Source organism: Aythya ferina, assembly GCF_964211825.1.
Source record: "Aythya ferina genome assembly, chromosome: 1".
Lineage (NCBI taxonomy): Eukaryota > Metazoa > Chordata > Aves > Anseriformes > Anatidae > Aythya > Aythya ferina.
Window position 1 is genome coordinate 75,933,895 of NC_140296.1, and position 23,609 is coordinate 75,957,503.

At 37.0% G+C, this 23,609-nt stretch overlaps 1 protein-coding gene across 2 annotated transcripts in view; it reads right to left on the reverse strand.

The window, feature by feature from the left end:
• ANOS1 (anosmin 1) overlaps positions 1–23,609 on the reverse strand; it is a 136,992-nt gene that overhangs the window by 62,708 nt on the left and 50,675 nt on the right. For both annotated transcript variants that reach the window (XM_084519075.1, XM_084519074.1), the window contains exon 3: positions 624–686. In XM_084519075.1, coding sequence (XP_084375201.1) covers positions 624–686 — 63 coding nt within the window. The remainder of the gene's footprint in view (positions 1–623; positions 687–23,609) is intronic.

The following is a 23,609-nucleotide window of genomic DNA, read 5'->3' on the forward strand; positions in this document are numbered from 1 at the left end:
TATGTTTCAAATCCAATAAATTTTCTCTTGTGTGTGAGTTTAACTGATCTAAGCTTGTTTATTCACAAGGTTATTCTGAAACACTATGCATAAACAGTTTCCCAAAGACTTATTCCTGAAGAACTAAGCATTCTGATGCCTGCCCTCTGAATCCAGTTACTCCTGGGGATATATTCTTTGAAAAATCAGACTGACTTTCACATATAGAAAGGCCAACCTTTTCTAGTGACCCCGCACAAAGATTTCCACACTTGTGACATTTTGTCTTTTAAACAAAGATGCTCTTACTCTTTTTCCTCCACACGGCTGGAAAAGAAAGGAGGAATGTGGGAGAAGTAGCAGTTTATAGGAGGGTTTTAACAGCACTTTCTCAGAGAAATTACGTAAGCGTGACTGAATAACACTTCAAACTTCAAGTTGAGATCAGGAAAAAAAAAATATATAATTTTTTTACTCAAACATTATATGGCTAAATAGTTATATGTGTATCCATTCAAATGAAGCTGAATGCTATAAAAAATCCCATGTTTGTTAGCTGTCTCCTTAAAGCTAACACCTCTAATAATTTCAGTGAAAGAGACAGCTAGAACAAAGTGCGAAAGAGTGCCCTTGGGCTGACATACCTCACAGAAGCTTTGGCAATGGTTTTTCTTCAAATCCCAGGATTCTTTGCAGGGCTCCAGGCACTAGGAAGAGTCAGTGGGGGAAAGTGTCAGGAAGAGAAAGAAATAAACATCCACAAATGACCCTAGTTCTTCTCCAGTTGTTTGTTTGGCCCATAGGAAGTTAATAACAGGCTTTAAAAATCCACTTCTCCTGAGGATAAGATTGTGTCATTGAGCCTTGGTGTCAAAGCAAGGTCATGCCAAGCCATGGTTAGATTACAAGAAACATTTTCAGCATTTCTTACTGTACAAGCCAATTGCCTCACTTATATATATGCCATCCTATTTTCTGCCTTACTGAATCTAGGTTCCTAATAATATTTAACACCATGTCACTGGATCACAGACCAATGTCAAAAGTATTACTCTAAACTACAGAAAGTTAAATCTTCTCCTCACTGACTAGCCTCAAGATTAGATGGGCACATTGTCTTCCCAAGCAAGAAGCTATTTCATCAAGCTATGGAGTAAACTCAGCAGAGATTTAGCCACTATTCCCATATAAATAGACAATGTTCCCTGGTCTGTTAGCAAAACCACTTTATTTCAAGTATCATATTATCCTTTCTTCACCTTCAACCTCTAATATAATGGATATACAGTGAGTTTATATTCAAACTCTGCAAACAGGAGTCAAGCTTCACAGCATTAGCATCAAGAAAAATCTTTAAGAGTATTTACTGTGGCTGAAACATAAATTTAAACTCACATTCAGAAACCTTTTTTCTTCCTTTGTTAGACAGATGAACCTGGAAATTACCAGGGAGTCAATAACACCTAATCTTTCTGTTAACAGTAGAAAGATACTTACTGAACCAAAAAGAAAGGCCTTTGACATACAATTCATGTCATTTGACATGTGTTTGTATTATTTGTTTCTCTTACATATAGTATTAGTTTGGATGAGTCTACATTTATACTATTCAAAAACAAGCATGAACACATACAGGCTATATCTCAGAACAGCTGTCCACCTGTATCACTAATGTAAAAAAAAAAAAAAAAAAAAAAAGTGTTTTAAAAGTTAAACATTTTTCTTACTGGCAACAAAGCCTGAAAATGTAATAAAACCATTATTCACAGAGGTTACATACTTCAGGAATGCAAAACACCACTCAAACATTTGTTAAAAATACATATACTGGTATTTCAGATCCAACTTTTAGCCCTTCAAAATCCACAATGTGCTGTATACAGAGTAATTTGAAGGATACCTTATAAAATATCATTTAAGTCAGGAAGTTTAATAAAATCCAGAGTGTTGTTCATCTTGTGGTGAGTTAGTGTACATTGGAGCCCAATCCCATGATCATTCCTATTTTACAGCTCTCCTAACTATGTGATAGATTTAGCCATGACTTACAGAGGTATAAGTGGTGTAAAAACACAATGGGCAACCTTTTAATCTCACTGGGACTTTGTCAGTGATTCCCAGTGCTGACAGGATTTCCCTACCTTTGCCTTTTCCCAATTCTTCTTTCAATGTTGCACAGCCACAAAGACTATATCTAAACCAGCATATCCAGAATCTTGCCACAAGCTTGAGATGAGGACCAGGATCAAGTTCATGCTGACTGTATTGCTGGACCACCCTCCTTGCATGTTGTAAAGCAAAATATTTGATATGCATGGAAGGAATTACCAAGATGCTATATTTCAGAGAGGCTTGTTCAATGTTTCTACAGGGATGTCTTTACTCACACTGTAAGTAGGCTCCAGCATTTGATGTTTTGTCTGGCAGCTGTTCTGTTTCAATACTCATTCAGGACAGACCAGAATACTTTCACTTTGGACCCAGCATCTCCTGCCACCAGAAAAGGCATTATTGATGGGCATTTTAGCTCAGACACTTCAAAGGAAGGAACGACAAAATGAATGAGGTCAGAGCAGTATCCTGCCATCTGACTGCCCTCAGAATACTCCAATGAGAAAAAGATAATGTAGCTAGCCAAAAGTCTCCATCATAAGCTTCACAGGCACTGACTGGAGTATACACCCTCAACTACATGGACAAAAAGTCATGATGTTCTATATTCCTGTTGTAAGAGGACTTGACAGAGCACTGGACTTAGTCTAGCACATTGGGCTGGTGTATAAGCCAACTGTGCAGCTTCAGTGGAACTGTACTTTTTTGTAGGTTGGAGAAAAACTGGTAGCTGACAGCAATGTTACCAATAACCTTGCACTAGAATTGTTTGGGATTGTCCTTCTAAAAAGATAGAAATTAAGCTTGCAATAGCGTAGATGAGAGCACCTCATAAACACTGAGTTTTATGTTTATCCTGTTAGCTATTCTGTTGTGAGGTTCCCTTATGGTGGGGAAGCTGAGGAATGGAAAGGAAACTCATGGAAGAGCTGGAATCTTAATCTACATCTCTCGTCTTTGAGTCCTTGAATTAAACCATGAAACAGATGAGATATTGAGATAGTGAGTTTTGCCCTCTGAATGGCAATAATCTCAGGAAAAGAGATACCTTATTTTCTCCATGAATTCTCTTCTGATATTTTTATTTGGAGAGGGAAACGTGTGCCAGATCCAATGTACAACCTAGGTCTGAAGAAGGGCTGCTGTATACATAAATTACTTTCTTTTTCCAGACATCTTAAGTTTCACCTACAAAGGGTTTCTCATTTTTGACATGTTTTGTTATGAATGTGCATCAAGATGAATAAAATGGAGTAGAATAGAGTAGAATAGTTCAGCTGTAAGGTACCTTCACAGATCATCTAGTCCAACTGCCCAACCACTAGCCAAAAGCTAAAGCAACTAAACACGATCATTATCCAAGTGTATCTTGAACACTGACAGGCACAGGGCATCCAAACATCTGGCTAGGAAGCCTATTCCAGTGTGTGACCACCCATAAATTTCTCCAAATGTTCAGTCTGACCATCCCCGGGTGCAGATTTTTGCAGTTTCCTTGCATCCTGTCATTGGTTAACACGGTGAATAGTGCCTCTCTCTCCACTTCCCCTCCTCAGAAGGATGCAGAGACCACTGAGGTCACTGAGGCCTTCTCTCCCACAGACCGGGCAGTTCAAGTGTTCTCAGCCTCTCCTCACAGGACATGCCTTCCAGTCCTCTTACCAGTTTTACTGCCCTCCTCTGGACGTTTTCAAATACTGTAACACGGTTTTTGTATCATGGAGCCCAGAACTGCGCATAATATTTAAGGTAAGGCTTCATCAGTGCTAAATACGGTGGAAGAATCACCACTTTTAAGCTACCGAAGAAGATACTTGCAGTGCTCTGGATCATACTGAAGTAAAACATTTCTCCCTCCAACATAGCTCTTCATCACTTTTAGCCCACCTAGCTAGGGCAAACACAAAGTTGAAAATTCTCTCAAGAAAAAGCAGAATCAGGCCTTACACTGACAACTTAAGATTTTCTGACAGGTATCTGTCACTGCATAATAAAAATTAAAATCAAGAAAATGTGAGTCAGAACTAGTTGCAACAGCATCAGTTTTCTTAAATCTAAGTCTTCAGAGAATAGAGTAAAAAAGAAAAAAAAAATCTCAAAATATAAAATTTGGATATGACATTTCCAACAACTTGAATGCAATTCAGCAAAGACCTGACCCAAAGCTCCCCAGACTGATAGGAGTCATTTCATCATGCCTTGATGTCTGAAGGGAAAGCATACACCATTTCACACCAATACAAAGAATTTTGAGGAAATACCTAGAAAACCCCTGAGAAAACCATTCCCATCCAGCAGGCAAATGCATTCAGGTTTTCGAGACAAGTGTGAACATGTGTACTTGTTAAAAAGACACTGAAAAATAAGGAGGAATATAGACCCAGAAACAGCTGTCCTTGACCGTTTCATGTAATGAGAAATGCCTTGCAGGCAGTCATCGCCACCTGCCCTCAGGAGTTAAGCCATGCTGCCTAGATGGCTGATTGGCCAGACCAGAGGCAACGGGCAGGCAGGCAGGATGCACCATTGCTGGCCACTGGTTGCCCGGCCCTAGCCCCATGGTGAGGGTAACATGAGTGCCAGAGGGACATGGCTGCCTGTAGAGGGAGGGGAAACTCAGACTTTGTGGGCCATGGCACTCCTCAGAAGATGATGGGTGTCAATGACATGGCCTTGCTAAACTGAATTCTACTAAAGCACCTGTTTGGTCAGCTCCTGTGGTTAATCCTGGGAGTTGTAGGCTTGCTTTCTCCATCCAGGCCTTGGCAGTGTTGTTGATGACTGCTAAACTATGCAGCAAGGGCAGGGAGGAGAGCTAACAGAAAGTACTGGCCAACCTTCAAAATCCATTTGTGTATATGAGCACACACATAGGTGTAAACATTTGAGATATTACTATAGATCTATTAACAATGAGACAATCAAATTAGGAAAAAAATACTGTTCCATTCAAGGAAGAAATCTTAGTATTGATGTATTTTGAATTATACATACTTGGTTAGAGCAATCTAGGTCTTTAAAATCCCTTTAAAGAGCACTTCTTTGTCTTTTTTAAAACATTTTTTATAATTCTGTATTGATAACATCCTGATGTGTACTGTGATGGTCCAGCTGACAAGGAACAGGTTACTAATGTGGAATGTGTTACCTTCTGCGACCACTAATTTATTCTAAATTAGTACTGCAGTGCAAACCTCCCAGATATGACAGGAGCAAGTGAGGACAGATAGGGATAGTAAACATCAACTACACAGCCACCATTGCATTATATTATACCACATCATTAAAGGGTGTAACTTCAGTGGTTGGGATTCATGGGGCCTCTGAGACCAACACCCTAATACACTTCTCTAGTTTACTTACATGACCTCATCCAGAGCAATTTGACATTAAAGCTCTAAGGGTTATGTCATAAGAATAAAACATTTTATATTGAGCACTAATATCAGAAAGTAAAAGGCAATACAAGCCATCCGGCAGCAGTCTTAGTCAACAAGAAAGAGAGCTGCATTTCCTTGCAGTATTTGTTATATCCATTATGAAAACACTACCAAAAGCTGTGTAACAGAGTTTCGAAATATATCACTACATATACAATTAAGATTTATTTTTGATAATTGTTATGTAAGGAAGATGCATACAATCAGGAGAAATGGTGAACTTATAATACATCATTTGTTTTACTTAATTTTCAGGAATTAGTTTCTTTCTCTCTTTTTTTTTAAAAAAACAAACAAACAAACAAACAAAAAAATATGGTAAATGGCATATCTTCCTATTATATAATACTATTATATAAACCTCAAACTTATACTCTATCTGGCTTCTTGAAAGGTATGAACAACCTTTATTTATCTCAAAATTGTGTTAATACTGAAATATTTTTCTGAAATTACATTCAAAACAGCATTAAACAATTTTAATTCTGGTTTCACATCCAAAAATTGTGCTCATAATAAACGTAAATTATTTCTGCAGATGGGACTGCCAGGGTCACAGAACCACTAAAACCTCTGTTTCACCAAACTCTGTAGAACACAATTACAGATTTTCCAACTGCAAATTCTGAATGTAACAGAAAAAATATATTTATATATTATTCAAAATAATATCCAAATAAGCAGGAGAAGGAGAGCATGCTGACATGCTTCTTCAAAGCCGTACCTTGCTACTTGGGCAGAGAGGGGGACAAACCCTTAATTTTGTCTCTCTCTACTCAGCTTTTTACAAGGCTTAGGTATACAGTTTCTGAAGCAAACTATAACTGATTTAGGTGCAATCATCTGCTAACCAGCACTTTAGAGAGTGGAGCACTTATTTGAATGGTCATAATGGTCACAACATAATGGCCGTTTCACAGCAGAATGGAGTATTTCTGCGAACCTATACTGGCTGCAAAGTCAAGCAGAGCTGTTTAAATTGCTACAGCAAACAGTTGCATTTGATGTGCTGCATTTGATGTGTGTATTTTATTTAGACGTGGGGGCACTAAAAGCACACATGGGTATTAGTGCTCTCCTGTTATGCAAACTTGCAAATACCAGAGCAGTAGATATGGTACAGGCGATTTTCAGAACTGGAATTGCTAGATATCTAACAAACACCCGAGCCTGAAATAATCATTTCCTTTTTCTTAATTACCTATTTTTTTCAGTAGAAAGTATCAGGGGTAACAATACCACCATTTTAAGTGTTAGCAATTTGAACAAAAAAAAATTCCTATCAACACTCTAAGCAAATAAATGTAGCTTTATTACTTAGGATCAGAATTAATATTTCCTGGAACAGAGCTAGGGAAACGGATAGACATAGCATATCAGTTAAGTCTGTCTGGGCCTCTGCATATACCAAGTAGCATTACAGGCTTTGTTCCTAAAATGGACATTATGTTTCAAAAATTTGGGGGAAAATGTTGTTCTGCTTGCACTGATCTCTGAAAAGTCACCACTTCAAATATCCACAATATCCATATCCAGCATCAGAGCACCAAAAAGACTACGACCCATGCCGAGAACATCAGGTCAAATTTTCTGGAAGTCTGTGTAGCCTTTGCTGTGAGTTCCCAGAATTAAACAAAATGAAAACTAACTGATACATATACTGAAGGTGAGAATCACTGAATGTGTTGCAAATGAAAGAAATATTTTAACATAAAATATATGGAAAGTAAATTACTATTCAGAAAATAAATAAATAAATAAATAAATAAATAAATAAATAAGAGAAGTCATATCATCGCACTTTAGCTAAAATGTTGCAGTTTAAACTTTTAAATCTTTTTCAAATCTTTTAGAGTGAAAATAACTTTTAACACTGACAGCTTGATATTTATTTGCATAGTTTAGTTGCCTGGCATGTCAAACTTTACCAGAACTGTTTGTTTGAAAGGACAGAACAACAATCCTAGGATGCTTTTCATGTTTCTGTTCTTTGTTACCAAATCAAAATCATGGCTATCTATGTCAACAGAAAATTGGCTCCCAGACATTAGATCATTCCTGATCAATGGTTGTTAAAGTGTATTCATAGAGTTTTTATACCAGCAGAAGAAATCAAGAGACATACCTTCCTCCTTTTCCCCACCTCATAGCCAAGAGTCTAAGGTAGTCACCAAAAAACAACTTTGAGTTCTTATTTTGCCTGATTTTGAAACACTGAATTGAACCTAAACTACCTACATTTGAGATTAATCCACAAAATACGAAGTATTTGATGGAGCATCCTGTTTCAGCCTGCTGAAGCTGTTTTGTCTTGTATAAGCAATGAGCTCTTCTCTAAAGAAGGGCCCTAAATAAGGGACTTCTCTCCTTGAAGGGACATGCCCTAATGGCACTTTCTGATCACCTTGAAGTTCTTTTTCAATGTTTATAATGTGTGCAAATATTTTGGTTATGCTTATGCACTGTAGTTATTCCACCACAACTTCTTTCCTACACAGATAATATTATTTTTCATGGTCTCGTTCTTTCACACCTTTATTTCCTCTACCAATCTTCTCTGTCCTTAAAAGTGTTTGAATTAACCTTATTCAAACTATCCAAACTTCTGCCACAAAGACTCTTTTCCTATTCTCCTAGTGACCTGCTTTTATGTACTGTATCAAATGCCACTTACTTATCTTTTTCCAAAACTCCTCCTAGACCTTATTCTAAATCTATACATTCTAACCTTTCACCTGTCGAGATATAAGGCATTAGAATGGGCAAAATGCTATGAAGCAGCAAATCAAGCCTGGAGCACTCATGCACACAAGATATATATACTATGTCAGAGTGCATAAATTATATTATATGGAATGAAGAGAGATCATTTAAAAAGGTTAAGAAGGGCTTCAGTATTAGATTTCTTTCCAATAGTGATAATAGCCTGAATTGCTTAGTGCCTTCCACCTTCTGAGCTATTTCTTGTGTGTGGAAACCTGTAGTAGTGTTGCTACTATACTACCAGTAATCACAGAATCGCAGAATCGTCTAGGTTGGAAGAGACCTCCAAGACCTCCTCTAGTCTAACCTCTGACCTAACACTAACAAGTCCTCCACTAAACCATATCACTAAGCTCTACATCTAAACGTCTTTTAAAGACCTCCAGGGATGGTGACTCAACCACTTCCCTGAGCAGCCCATTCCAATGCCTAACAACCCTTTCAGTAAAGAAGTTCTTCCTAATATTCAACCTAAACCTCCCCTGGTGAAACTTTAGCCCATTCCCCCTCATACTGTTGCCAGGCACGTGGAAGAACAGACCAATCCCCACCTTGCTACAGCCTCCTTTAAGGTACCTATAAAGAGCAATAAGGTCCCCCCTGAGCCTCCTCTTCTCCAGGCCGAACAATCCCAGCTCCCTCAGCTGCTCCTCATAAGACTCTCCAGACCCCTCATCAGCTTCATTGCCCTTCTCTGGACTCTCTCGAGCACCTCAATGTCCTTCTTGTAGTGAGGGGCCCAAAACAGAACACAGTACTTGAGGTGCAGCCTCACCAGAGCTGAGTACAGGGGGACAATGAATTCCCTAGCCCTGCTAGCTACACTGCTTCTTATACAAGCCAGGATGCAAATAATGAAGTGAACTAAATGAATTAGAAAACAGTAGTAGTTCTAATTCTTGGCTGAACTTTCATGTTTCAGGCTGCAGTCCTGCATCGCAGTTTACCAATACAATGATCTATTATGTTTGTATCTGTTACATCAATGTATCATGGATCTGTGACAACAACTCTTTTCCTTTTAAAGCTTCTCCAAGATTTGCTCCTATAATTTAGAGAGCAAGCAACATGGCAGAAATTTTTGCGTTGTATGTTCTTAATTTCTAGATCACTGTTCCCTGTTGCATGTTGTATGTCCCATCCCCACTGGATAGGCTGTCACAATTTGTTTTCAGCAGTAGCTATAATGATTGGCTGATGGCGACTGTAAAAGAAGCCCATCTTGCATTCTAAATTGCATCTTTCTTATACTGTATTTCATTTCTTAATGCTTGTCTATTTGCTTTAGTGATTAGATTACATAATACTTTTAAATTAAAAGTGATCATAAATATTTTGACATTTTAGATATGCACAGAATTTTCATTGAGAAAACAAGATTCTTTTAGTCCCAAACAGAAAAAGGAAAACCTCTTCAGGCTGGCACTTTCCCCTTCCAATCTGTTAAAGGCAGCTTCAGATAACCACACACAGTCTTGCTATAAACACCATCTTGCCATGGAACTTGAGTGTCTATCAGAGCAGCACTGTTCTCTCCAAGCACAGTCAAGTTTTTTGTTGCTGTTTTATAAATGAGTTAAACTAGACAACTCCTCTGATAGCAGATGACTCTCCTTGTATATCATCCTGCAAATTCACACATACATTTCTGAATGAAAGAGCCGCAACTAAATGTTCTTTTTGCTTGTATCTACCGCAGTATGGTTTTATAGACCACCTAACAATCGGAGAGGAAGAAAGAAAAAAAAAAAAAGAGGGAAAGGGGGGGGTCTTTTTGTCTAAATTGTTACTTTGTTTCCCTTCTCTGGCTTTCTATTTCCCTCCCAGCACGACCATCACCATCAGAAACGACATATTCCGCATTACTAAATAGCAAGAGACATAGGGCTTTTCACTTCTAATTTCACGCCATAATAAAATGCAGTGGTTGTTTCACTGGGGGACCTGAAAAGCCTTCCTTTGTGAGGCTTGTTTGATGGTCAGGTTAAGTATCACATTCTGGCAGCAGGCATCTGTGCCTCCCTCTTCATGCAGTTGTAGCAAAGGGGGAGGAAAAAGAACAGAAAAATGAGAAGGAGATTGTCTTGAAAAAAAAAAAAAAAATTTCATCCCCTACTCTGAAGCAAGCAATTTACATTACATGTCTATTGCTTAGCCTAAATATTTTTAAATCTGTTGTCCACCACTTTGATGGGCAGATCAAGCTAGTAATAGTAAGTCTAGAACATTTTCAGTGTATTCAGAGTTACACTTGTTGCTTTAATGGAAAAAAACTAAAGACCGGAAATAAGTAGACTAATGATACATATTTGTGTGGGTGAGAAGAAGTAAAATAAATAAATAAATAAATGGATCTAAGGAAAATGAATTTGCATTTCTATTTGTTTTAAAATACATGCAAAGTTACAAAAAACAGCAAAGGTGGTCAGCAATAATAAGCAAACAATACGGTGTTTCTAAAAAGTATCAAGATTATATGTAATAGAAATATAACTTCATTCTATAGGAAATAGAAGTTAAAATTCAGTTAATTTCAAATATAAGAACAAAGGAAAAAAAAAAAAAAAAGATGTAAACGGAATCTCTGTTAAGTGCTCTACACTTATCTTGGCATTTTCTAAATATATTCCCACTACACAAAGAATGTTTTTCTGCCCCATGTTTAGAATTCCTATTGTATCCATTGAATCTATTGTAAAAGGAGATAATGTATTTCCTTTTCAATAATCTCTTCATGTATCTTAACACAATCTACTGAAGAAAAAAAAAAAAAAAGATTAAAATTCTATCAGTTTACATGACAATTCATGGAATAAACATTGCTGGATAATACTTTAAAAGCTGGAGAGTTTCATATATGATTAAAAAATTGATTTGTGATTTAAATAATTAAGTGCCCGAATACCTTAAAAATTTCAAACTAAGTGACCTGAAATAGCTATCTTGCTTCAAAGGAATTTCTTTCAAAGGTTATTAAATAAATTACTCTCAACTACTTTTTTTCAATGTATGCTACACATTAGCAAAAAAGACTACACTTTCATGCTAAATTTCTTGGTTAGTCTTCTAATTGCTAGGCTTTTGAGGTTATAGTTACATTGTAGGCATAAGCGAATCTAAATCCATGCCACCAGAAGACAGGCAGTCATGAACCATGACTAGCAATCCTTCAAATGGAAATGAGCTGAAGCAGAGACCCTAGATGAAAAAGTAATCAGTTCTTAGCCAAGTAAACTTCCCCATTCAGCTCACTCAGTAGCCTCATAAAAATAAGCTGTCTGGGGCAGGGATATGCGCAAAAGGGAAGGAGAGAGGAGTGTGTAAACACCTCTTTAATTGATAGCTTGCACTTACAACAGCTTAAATCAGTCATAAAACCATCGTCTAAAAAACAAATACTGATTCATTTTCACTACTAGGCTGAGTAATAAAGTTTGACATTATGGTGTTGAGAGGTAAGCAGGACAAACTGGCAGCTGAGTTAATAAATAAATAGTTTGGATCACACCATCGCAGAATGTAATAAACTGTCCTCAGCCTTGTGTTGGAAGTATTGAGATGGATATATTTTCCCTGGCAGCAGGTTTGGGCTAGACCAATGGCCATTTCCAGTCTCAGGACATAAAGGAATATGATTCTGCTGACCAGACTGTCGGGAACAGCTTCTGATTTCAGCATTCATCAATGCAGTAGTTCATCTCTGTGGCTCAAACAGGTATCACTGCATTACTTTACAGTATAAATTCAGAATGTTAATTGGGCAAGCACAATTCTTCTTAAATTTAGATGGCAGATATCGTTCCTAAAAGAATTTCAGGTGTGGCTGAATATATATCTTTTTTTTTGTTGTTGCTGTTGTTTTTTTTGTGTGTGTGTTGTGTTGTTTTTTTTACTTCATCTTGGAAGCTGAGTATTTTGATTCATTATCCACTGATTTCTAACATTACTAAAACATACTGATCCTTCCAATCACAGACTACAATACATAAAGAGAAAGACTGATAGTAATACACTCCTAGTCATCCTAAAGTGACCTATCATAGTGTGCAGATGCTGAGATAATGAGACAGAATATAATTGTCATAAATGTGATGCTGTAACACAGCAAAAAATGTGAAGTGGAAATCTGGGACATGTAATGCTTCATCTGCTTTTCTGCCATTCATCTTAATGGGACTCTTGAGCAAGCTCTCAGAGGAATCAAATACAGTAAGATTCTGGAAGCATGTTGGTATTAAGTCCCCAGAGAACAACTGTCTGATAAGCCATTCTTTGCATAGCATTTCCTATACTGACAGATGAAATGGATAGCTTCCCTTTTTATGTAAAGATATGCAAGGAAACTCATACTAGTTAATGAAGGATAGCCAAAGGGTCACAACCAGAAATTGTAATTCAAGATTAAATCAGCACAAATTGCAGGTGCCCTGAACATCTCAGGAACTGTCTACTCTGATTGCCCAGAGGCATCCTAAATGTCACAGCAATGCGTGTCTACATAGGACTACTAGAATGTTCAGGTGTAAAGAGAAAGCATGTACCTGTGAGCTGCTGTGTAATTCCTGTAACTGCAAAATTGCAAAACTTGACAATCCTGAAGAATCTTCACTGTGGACCGTGAAGTTGTGGCACCTCTAACTCTCTAACTGGATATCATTCTTTACCACTTATCTCAATACCAACAGAGTTAGGGTAGGCAGTAGTAGTAAGATTGCAGGCAAAAGGAAGGAAAAAAACAATGGTGCTGGATGAGAGAAATAGAAAATGGAAGGATAGATTAAATTAAAAAAAAAAAAAAAAAAAAAGTACTGCAAAGCTTTCCATGCAAAGTCACCTGTATGGACTGTATATCCCTGAAGGTATATTAATGTGTAATAAAATACTTCAGCTTTTTCTTCAGTTCAGGACACTTTCAGGTTTTCTGTTTTCTATTTAGCTACTTCTAATGAAACATTTTAGGGACATTCTTTTAAGAGTTAAACACCCCTTTTGAAACCAAACATCAGGGAAGAAAGACTTTGGAGCCAATACACAGAGATGCTAAAAACTGCTTTGGAGCCTTACAAAAGACAGCTCTAACTCTTGTCCCAGTAGCTGCTTTTCTCATGAATCATTCATGCTAGGCCATCCTCCTCGCTACCTTACAATTTACTATGAAAGCTGAAGCAGGTAGACAGCCAAAAATAGAAGGTTTTTGCTGGCCATGCAAATAGTGACCAAAGGCTAAAGACAGAAGTGAAGAATGATCTCTTACTATTTGTCAGAGCCAGGAAAGCTAGGTAGGAACTTGTGCCAACTTTATATGTAGAATCTCGTTGATCTTAAGATATGAAGGGCAGAGCTCTTATTCTCTGTGGACTATTTCTCTCCCATGTCCCAACCTTTCCCTCAGGGCCTATGTAGCACTGAAAATGTAGTACACTCTATGATTTTGCTACAGAAAAAGAGCAACCCTATATTTTAAAATTCACAAAAGAAGTCATTATTCTGTTAAGTAGGTGGTTTTCTCTCCTTCAGTAGGATCTAGGCCCAATCGTCCAAATCTTACCTCATGAAATAGCTGCAAATTTGAGATAAAACAGGTCTGTTTTCTGCTCTGGTCCCCTCACAATTTCCCGTTGCTATGAGAGGCTATCAATGAATAGTGGGGAACCAACCTGTTTTTCTTGAAAAATAAAGAAATTTCTTGAGGTCTAAATATCCCCCACAGTAATAATACCAGGTACCCTAGTCTTTGGAGATGGGAAACAGTTCATTATCGTCAAAGCTCAAAGGAACATGAAACACCAGGTTGAGGAGATATATAACTTTGTGGCCAGAAAACTCAGTAGGAGCTCTGCTTTAAATGTACCAGGGCAAAGTTAGTTATTTCCCCAGACAGAAAACTATCTGTGCCTTACTTCAGTTGCTCATTCACAGGTATCTATATCCAATAAAGTTCAAAGCATGACAACTGGCCTCCAACTGCCTCTCTTGAAAGGCAAATGCCTTTTTCTTAGGCATCTGTCACATTTGCCAGCCTTACATGAGTGACTCCAGGACTCTATGGAAGCTTAAATGCAACACGATGCTCATGTATAAACAAACAGTACAGACCTAGTCCAGGATTACGATTTAAAAGCCTAGCTGCACGTAAAACAGGGTCCCAGCTTCCCATTATCTGATGGAGATCTAGTCAATACAATCAGTGGAAGAACCTGTCAGTGGACCTTTGTCTCCTATAGGGTGAGATAAATAGCTCTCTGGACATTACTGATTGGATCCCTATTGCCAACAGTGGGAGCCTGATACCCAAACCACATACAAATTATATAGAATCCAAAGCTCAGGTGTTTGAATCTCCAATTGGATTCCACCACTGGTGAAGGTACTGTTAATTAAATTGGCATGCTTGGGTTATCATACTGATGAACCATTTTTTACCCAAGAACTAATATTCCACAATACCCCTGGAAACAGAATATTTCTGTAGCAAGCATTTCAGGCAGACATTTATGTTCTAATTCTGTGGCTGTGTTATATTTCTAACATATAAAAACACTCAGTCATAAAAGTAGATAAAAAAGTACTTATGAAGAGACTTCTAAACAAGATGTAAGATATAATCTGGTCTGTTTCACTGCCAGTCACATTCGTTACATGATTTTACTCATTTTTACTCTCTCAATCCAATTTGAACTTATATAATTTTTGAATGCTGTAACATTTCAAATATGTTTAGTTCTACGTATGAAACCACCAGGGCACTATTTCTGCTTATTCAAACAAACTGTCTTAGTCATTTCATATTTTCCACAGTATTTCTTTGGGCAAGAGATTAGAGAAGAATATGTAAGCACCTTGGGGTAACCATACTATATTTGTCCGAACAAATGCATCAATTGATGCTGTATAATAAAATTCTTTTCCTTTACCTCCACAAGACAGTTAGATAAAATATTTCTACCACCACATAAAACTTCTGTTGCCCAGTGGCATAACTACTAGTATACTGACACTGTTTACAGAATTACTTGTAGCATAAAAAATACCTGTAGTCTTTATTATAAATGCCAGTGGTTACAGATCAAACAATGAAAAATAGTATTTGGGGAACACTGCAAAATTTTTCAAGTACCATTGTTTTTTATACACAAGAGAATTAAGAATATTTCAGGATTTTGACTATTAAAAACATCTTAATAATGTCTGAGTGTAAAGAAATATAGTGCCTCTCTCCTTCTGTATTTTACAGGTTCCTAGTGGAATGGCTGCAAGTTTGGATCCATCTGACAGATGCATTCTTCAAGTATACTAAAATTTCCTTATGCGTTCATAGAAAAATGACCTATTTTGCAGTTTAACCTCAGTGACTCAGTATCATAGGGCCAATTTTGTGTGTAAGTTAACATATGCAACATTCATTAAAATTAATAGGAGCCACCCAGGCAACCAAGGAGATAGAGTTTGTCCCAAAATATTTCATATATTTGGCACAACTTCTAGAACAATATGCCAAGTCACTTGCATAAACAATCTTTCCACTCAGATTCTTAAAAAAAGCAACAGCAACAACAGCTGTTGCTTGTTGTCCAAACACATCTTTGTCTTTTTAATTTTAACCTCTTAGACTAAACTATACCTGCTTTTTAGAGACTAATTTCAAATGATGTCTTTTTCAGTTATTTTCTTCTATGAGTACAATTTTCCTCCAGACATTAAAAAAGTAGCTTGAAAATGATATTCTTCTAAATTGTAACCATTACTTACTTTTATTTACTTACTTCTTCATCAGTTCTTCTCTTGCTCAGTGTAACTATTGAAATCCTTTTCAGTCACTAAAATGACCAGCAGGGAAGGCTATATCAACAACATTTAGATATAAAAGACTTACCAGAAAAAGGACATCACTGTAGGCAAAGATGGATTGATTTCATCCACATTTAAATATATATATATATACTTCTTAAGTGTAGTTCAGGCTTTACTTTGGTTACAGAGACTCATGATACATACGAAATCATTATAATTTTAATGAAGCTTACAATATCATATAACATGCTCTTAAAGATATAACCTATGACAGTTAAGACAAGAAATTATCTTGTGCCTGTACAAGACCTTTTATGTTATTATAATTTCATCTCTATTAGTATTATGCTAGAGTATCAAAGTTCTACCACTCCAAACTACCTGCTGATATAATTTTATATTTTTCTCCCCTCCCTGACCTGACAATGGCACAATGAAGGTGCAGTGCTTTACCACATAAAGTATTTTTTGATATAGAGAAAGAATTTTAGCCATAGATCATTATAACTCATTTTTTGAAAAATGTCATCATATCTTTCCAGGCACAAATCCAAACCAAGAATTCAAAGATTGCTTCAAAATTCAAGATTGATTCAAAAACATGCTGGCCCTATCTGTAATATATTTTAAACTAAGTTATTGCCACTAACTGTTCTCAAGTAACTGACTTACCCTGCAAATACTATAAGCTAAAGCTTTCATTTAAGAGCTTTATTTTATTTGCTTCGTGGATTGTTTTGGCACATTTTCCTGTTTCACACTGAAAAAGTGGGAGTATGTTTCATGTACTCTGAAAACATTAATTTAATGTTTCAGAAGAAAAAGAAAATACTCTGAAGTTCATTATTTGTCACAACCCAAACTGCTCCAACTAACCCCATTTGCTACATGAGTCTCCAGAAGCTATTTCCTCCTTAGACCATTTTACTGATTTTTCTAAATGTCATGCTATCTTACAGTCAGATTCCCTTTTAAACAAAACATAGAAATGTATCTTTAAAAGGATCACTTTGTCTATGACAATACAATATACAGTCTAGAAAGACAGCATATTTGATGTTTGAAACAGCGACCTCAAAACATAAAGAAAACAGAAGCAGACTAAACAGTGACATCTACTTCCTAAATTTACACAAGGAACACTTCATCAGTCTATATATTCTAAAGCTTTTCAGGTTTTGTATGTGTGTGTGTTTTGTTGTTTTTGTCATTGTTTTGTGATGGTGGTGGGTTTGTTTGTTTGTTTGACTGTTTGTCTTTTGGGGGGGGGTATCCCTCAGTTATGCCAGTTCCTTATAAAAGCTTTATTCAATGGGATGAAGATTACACACAATATAAGACCTGTACTGGGCTTTATCTGACAATGCTTTGCTTCTTGTATAGCCATTAAAACCAAGCACAAAACAAATGATACCAAATTAGAACATCAGTGTTTTCCAACTCTATTGGATCCAGTCTGGAAATTAGAGATGATGTCTTTACAAAACAACCAGTGAATTGGTTGAGAGGCATAAAAAAGTATTACTCAAGATGTAGTTGATGAACGGCATCCTCCTCACTGGCTATTAAATTAAGTATTATTAGTGAGAGGAGATGCAATTCCTATTACCTTCTACAATGAGAGAGCACCTTGTGCAGAGACAAGCAGGTGAGGCTCCATGAACAGCATAAGCCAAATCAATGGTTCAGTCCTCCTGCTCTGCCTGGGATGCCCATTCTCTTTGCTCGTTTGCACTTCAACTGAAAAAGTGAACAGCTGGCTGCTAATACTGAAAAAACCCCTCTGCTCGTCTCTTCCATCCAGATGATGAGCTGACCATGCTCATTTCAAAGTTATGGTAGTGGGACAGAACAAGTAGCTGGAGGAAGGTAAGACTGACCCTTGCAATGTCATCCAATATACAAAACAGCTTCGTGGACAACCTACCCCAAAAACATTTTATATTGAAAATTTCCTTTTTCCTTATCCTCTTACTAAAGTGAATAAATAAATAAATAAATAAAAATTTTGGCATTTTAAAGTGACTATCAAATAAAAAAGATTAATGTTTTTCTCCTATTGCGTATTTAGAAGATGTGAGCTCTTCCAGTGATCCTCAAAAAAAGAAGCAATGTGTTCTAAACTAATAGAATCTTATTTGCCCTATTTCTACTCAAGGCTTCATATATTTGAATATATATTTCAGAGACATATATTTGAACAACCTGAGCATTAGAAAATATACCAAAAAAAAAAAAAAAGGTAAACATGTTGCTCTATGGCTGCTCCAGAGATCAAATTGTTACACAGAAATTAAAGTGCAGTCATTAAATCATCTTTGACAGAAGCTGACAAAGAGCTTATGTGTCAGGATTAAAGGGAGTAGAGGGATGGCTTACATTATAGCGGTGGTCTGCTACAGGCCACTTAATCAAGTAAAAACGTAGATGACGTCCTCTATAGACAGAAGCAGCCTCACATTTGCAAACCTTGGTGTTCATTGGGAACTTCAACCACCCCAATATCTGTTGTAGGGACAGCACGGTAGGGCATAGATAATTCAAGAGTTCCTGGAATGCATTGATGATAACTTCCTTAACCAACTGATAGATGAGCCAATGAGGAGAAGTGCTGTGCTGGACATCATTCTCACCAACAAGGAGGGGCCGGTGGGGAATGTGAAGCTCGAGGGCAGTTTTGGCTCCCGTGATCATGAAATTGTGCAGTTTAGGATCCTGAGGGCAGCGAGGAGAGAGCACAACAAGCTCACTACCCTGGACTCTAGGAGAGCAGACTTTGCCCTCTTTAGGGATCTGCTTGGTAGACTACAGGCTAGTCAGTCTCACCTCTGTGCCCAGCATGATCATGGAGCAGATCCTGCTGGAAACTGTGCTAAGGCACATGGAAAATACGGAGGTGTTTGTTAATAGCCAACATGGCTTCACTAAGGGCAGATCCAGACACCTTCTGTGACGGGGTTACAGCATTGGTGGTTAGGGGAAGAGCAACTAAAAATATCTGCCTGGACTTGTGCAAAGCATCGACACCATCCCCCTTGATATCCTTGTCTCTAAATTGAAGATGCATGGATTTGATGGATGGACTGCTTGGTGGGTAAGAAATTGGCTGAATGGTCACACTCAAAGAGTTGTGGTCAACAGATCAATGTCTGAGTGGAAATCAGTGATAAGTGGTGTTCCTTAGGGGTCAGTGTTGGTCCATATTAGGGCTGGCACTAACATCTTTGTCAGTGACACGAACAGTGGGACTGAATGCACCTTCAGCAAGTTCACTGATGACACCAAGCTGCATGATGCATTCAACATGCTGGAAGGATGGGATGCCATCCAGAGGGACCTTGACAGGCTTGAGTGGTGGGGCTGTGTGAACCTCTTGAAGTTCAACAAGGCCAAGTGCAAGGTTCTGCATCTAGGCCAGGGCAATCCCAAGCACAAATACTGGCTGTGTGGAGAATGGATTTATAGCAGCCCTGAAGAGAAGGACCTGGGGGGGTGGTTGATAAGAAGTTCAACGTGAGCTGGCAATGTCCACTTGCAGCCCACAAAGCCAACTGTATCAAAAGAAGCATGGCCAGCAAGTTGAGAGGGGTGATTTCCCCCTCTGCTCTGCTCTTGTGAGACCCTATCTGGAGTGCTGCGTTCAGCTCTGAAGCCCTCAACACAAGAACATGGACATATTAGAACGAGTCCAGAGAAGGACCAAAAATGTGATCAAAGGGCTGGAGCACCTCTCCTATAAAGACAGGTTGAGAGAGTTGGGGTCATCCAGCCTGGAGAAGAGAAGGCTCCAGGGAGACCTTATAGCAACTTTCCAATACCTAAAGGGGGCCTACAGGAAAGCTGAGGAGGGACTCTTTGTCAGGGAGTGTATTGATAGGACAAAGGTTAATGGCTTTAAACTAAAAGAGGGTAAGTTTAGATTAGATATAAGAAGGAAATTCTTTACTTTGAGGGTGGTGAGGCCATGGAACAAGTTGCCCAGAGAAACTGTGGATGCCCTACCCCTGGAAGTGCTTAAGGCCAGGTTGGACAGGGCATTGAGCAACCTGTTCTAGACGAAGGTATCCTTGCCCATGTCAGGGGGTTTGGAACTAGATGATCTTCAAGGTCTCTTCCAACCTGAACCATTTTATGATTCTATAATTCTATGATGATGGTGTTAATTTGCAACTAATTTAGGCAGAAAGCTTACGTACTTTTAGGCTGGACAATACTATATGCAGCCATGTATTTTTACTTTCTTACTTCACTGTCAAACTTACACACATGTTAAGAAGCATAATAAAACTTTTTTACCTAATCTCACATCCCCCTTCTCAAAGCAAGAGGTTATGGGAGTTAAAGAACTTACCAGGTTTAAATTCTGGTCTCCCAGCTTCCTGAAGCAAGTGCTCTCAGATCTCAGCAGTACTGCATACTGCCCTTACTATTTTCTGCTCTAGAATGTTCTCACCTTCTATTCCTACTACACATTCTTTACTCTGGGTGTCTACAAGAGTCTTGGGGGCATGCAAATTTTTGCAATGCCTATTCTAGAGATATTCTGCTTTAAAAACTCAAGGATTTCTCAAGTCCTCCTCAGCAACATGAAGAATTCAAGCTGGAGGAGACAGACAAATATTTCTTACCTCTCTTGAAACTGACAGTTTGATAGATACTAAAAATGTACATGAACAGATCTGTATCAATTCCCCAAAAGCTTAAAGTGGAAAAACTAAAGATATAATATTAGCCAAATTAGTAATAACAAAAACTAATCAGAGGAAGGGCAATGAACTGCATTCTGAAATTTCTATTATAAGAAATAAGATTTTTAAAACTGAAAATAATAATCAGACGTAGCCCATGAGGCTTCAAATCAAAGTCAACTGAAATCAATAATACCTTTGAATTTACTTCAGCAGATTTTCGGTTGGACTATAATTGTTTTAACTGACTCTTGAAAGATGGCTTGTGATCATATGATGTACATTTTAATAACAGATAGTTGAAAACTGAGAATGTTAATCATAAAAGGCCTTTTTTTCCACATTTTTTTTACTATCTGTGGTTTGAGTGAATACATTTTTTGTAAATATTTATTCAAGTTTGCATTTTTCACCAATATATTCTAATTTGTTTTAAGTTTTTCAAATATCTTTATGTTTCTGTTTGCTCAAGGTGTGACACAGCTTGCCTTTGGAAGAAAAGATGCAATTCTCTTTTACCATTTCCTTACCAAGTAACTCATTTTTCAAAAATTAGCAGATTGTTATTTCCAAAGTTGTTTTCAGTACAATGTCAAAGTATGAACCATTTAAAATTGTTTACTAAACTTCAGCAATGTTATAGAAATTAATTTAGCATGCAATTTTTTACATTTTATTGTAAAAAAAAAATGTCTATAAAGTGGTGATTTTATTAATTTGTAATAGTTCTGGTCTATTGCTTTGAAAGAGATGCCAAATTATTGTACAAGATTTTACAGCAATACTTGTTTCCTGAAGCTTTTCTACAAAACAGAAGACACAACCTTGCAACAGTACCACTATTCTAGAGCTTTCAATCAATTTCAAAAATATTGTGTCCAATTACTAACTTTGTCTGTTAAATGCGATAGTTACTTCATTAGTGTAGCTCATAGGTGTTGTATTAACACATGTATAAGAAAGTATTGTTCAAAGAAAATGTGTCCAGTTCAAACTGCACTTCTTAATTGCTTAAGCAGAACCAAATTAGCATTCTCAGCCTGCATTTCCCTAACAACAGGCTTTCAAGCTGAAAATAATTTGTAATTCAAAAAGGATTTTGGTCAATAGATTCTAAGAATACAAAATATGTTTGGCACTTAAAAATTCCAGGACCTGTTGAAAACTTAACTTATGAGTTTACATTTTCTTGTTTCCTGTTATTTTTCTGTGAAACATTATAAAATGGATGTATGATTTGATACAAATTGGAATTATTCCCAGACATTCAATTTAGACTAGGTCCATTGCTAATATCTGATGAAATCTTAATCTATATTTAGAACAGCTCTTTAATTTGACTCCAAATGATGTAATGTCCTTGTGGCTTAATAAACAGGAAAAGATGCCAAGAAAATTATCTCTTACATAAATTTGAAACATACCAGCCTTCTATTCAAAATGTTTTTCTGTACATATGGACAGACTGTAAGTATACCTGCTGCTATATGTTTACTCCAATAACAGATGCATAAAGATGAAATCAGGTTGATTTATTCATTAATTATAACATTGTGTGTTATATCTAGCACTGAATGTGCACAAATTACATGCAATTTTAATTTATGAAAATTCTACTGTAAATAACAAGTCACAACATTTAAAAAACAAACAAACAAACAAACAAACAAAAACAAACTACTTTTCTACTATAAAAATAGAAAAGCACAAGTACAACAGCTTATTTTTTTACTCTGTTTGCTTGTCATTGGAAGTGTGAAATATGTAGACATACATATATATGTAATATGAAGTAATATGTAATGTTCAGAATGCTGAAAAAATGACTGAAATAGTTCTCAAAGAATTTAAAACGTCATTTACCCTATCAGGTCTGTCCGTGATTTGGGCAATATAATGCCTTTATTGCATTTGCCTTGAAGCAGAGGAGCAGGAGAGAACAAAATAGTCCTGCCAAGTCTCCTATGACAGAAGAGACACTCACCAATTTAGACTTCACCTGAAGTCCACTCTCCCCTTTTTCCCTCCAGCTTAATGCCCTTGTCTGACACATCTGCAGTGCCATGCTGTTACCAACTTCTACAACTGTATCTGGCTAGTTGTAAGAGTTTACTAGTTCTTACATGTGTATGTGGTGCAGGAAATCTCACATTTTAAGGAAACAGAATCATGGTGCAACAAGGAAAATGTTTGTCTAGATATAGACATACTTATGTCTGTCTATAAATAGACTATACTCTTACAGAAGAGCAATGATTACACAAGGGGAACATGATTCTGAAGACTGGAGATTATCTTCTGCACATTTCCCAGAAAAAGTATTTCTTTCCTGAAGAGTGTAAGTGTTCTAAATAAACTCCAGATCACGTAGAAAGAGATTCAAGCATTATCTCAGACATGTGAACAAATTAATGTAACATCCTTGTCAACTGGGGATTTGGGATATGGCAAGAACTTCTCCCTGATATTCTTAACACTGTAGCTATATTTCATCACAGCTACACCTGTTTGATTTTTTTTTGTTTGCTTCTTTCTGTTTTTTGTTGTTGTTGTTGTTGTTGTTGTTGTTGTTTGTTTGTTTGTTTTGTTTTTTGTGCATCAATGTGCAAAGGTTTCGTCTGGATTTTTATTTCATGCTTCTCATCTTGCTTAGTTTTGTTAGGTAGGGCACTGGTGTTATGATAATTTGACCTGTTGTGTGAAAAACAATGGGAAATCACATAAAGGAATTTTGAAGTCATGTTTAGTAAAAATCAGATGTATTCTCTTGTGAGTGGAGACTGAAACAACAGTTTTTATACTTATTTCACTTCTTATTTTCTGAGCTATACAATAT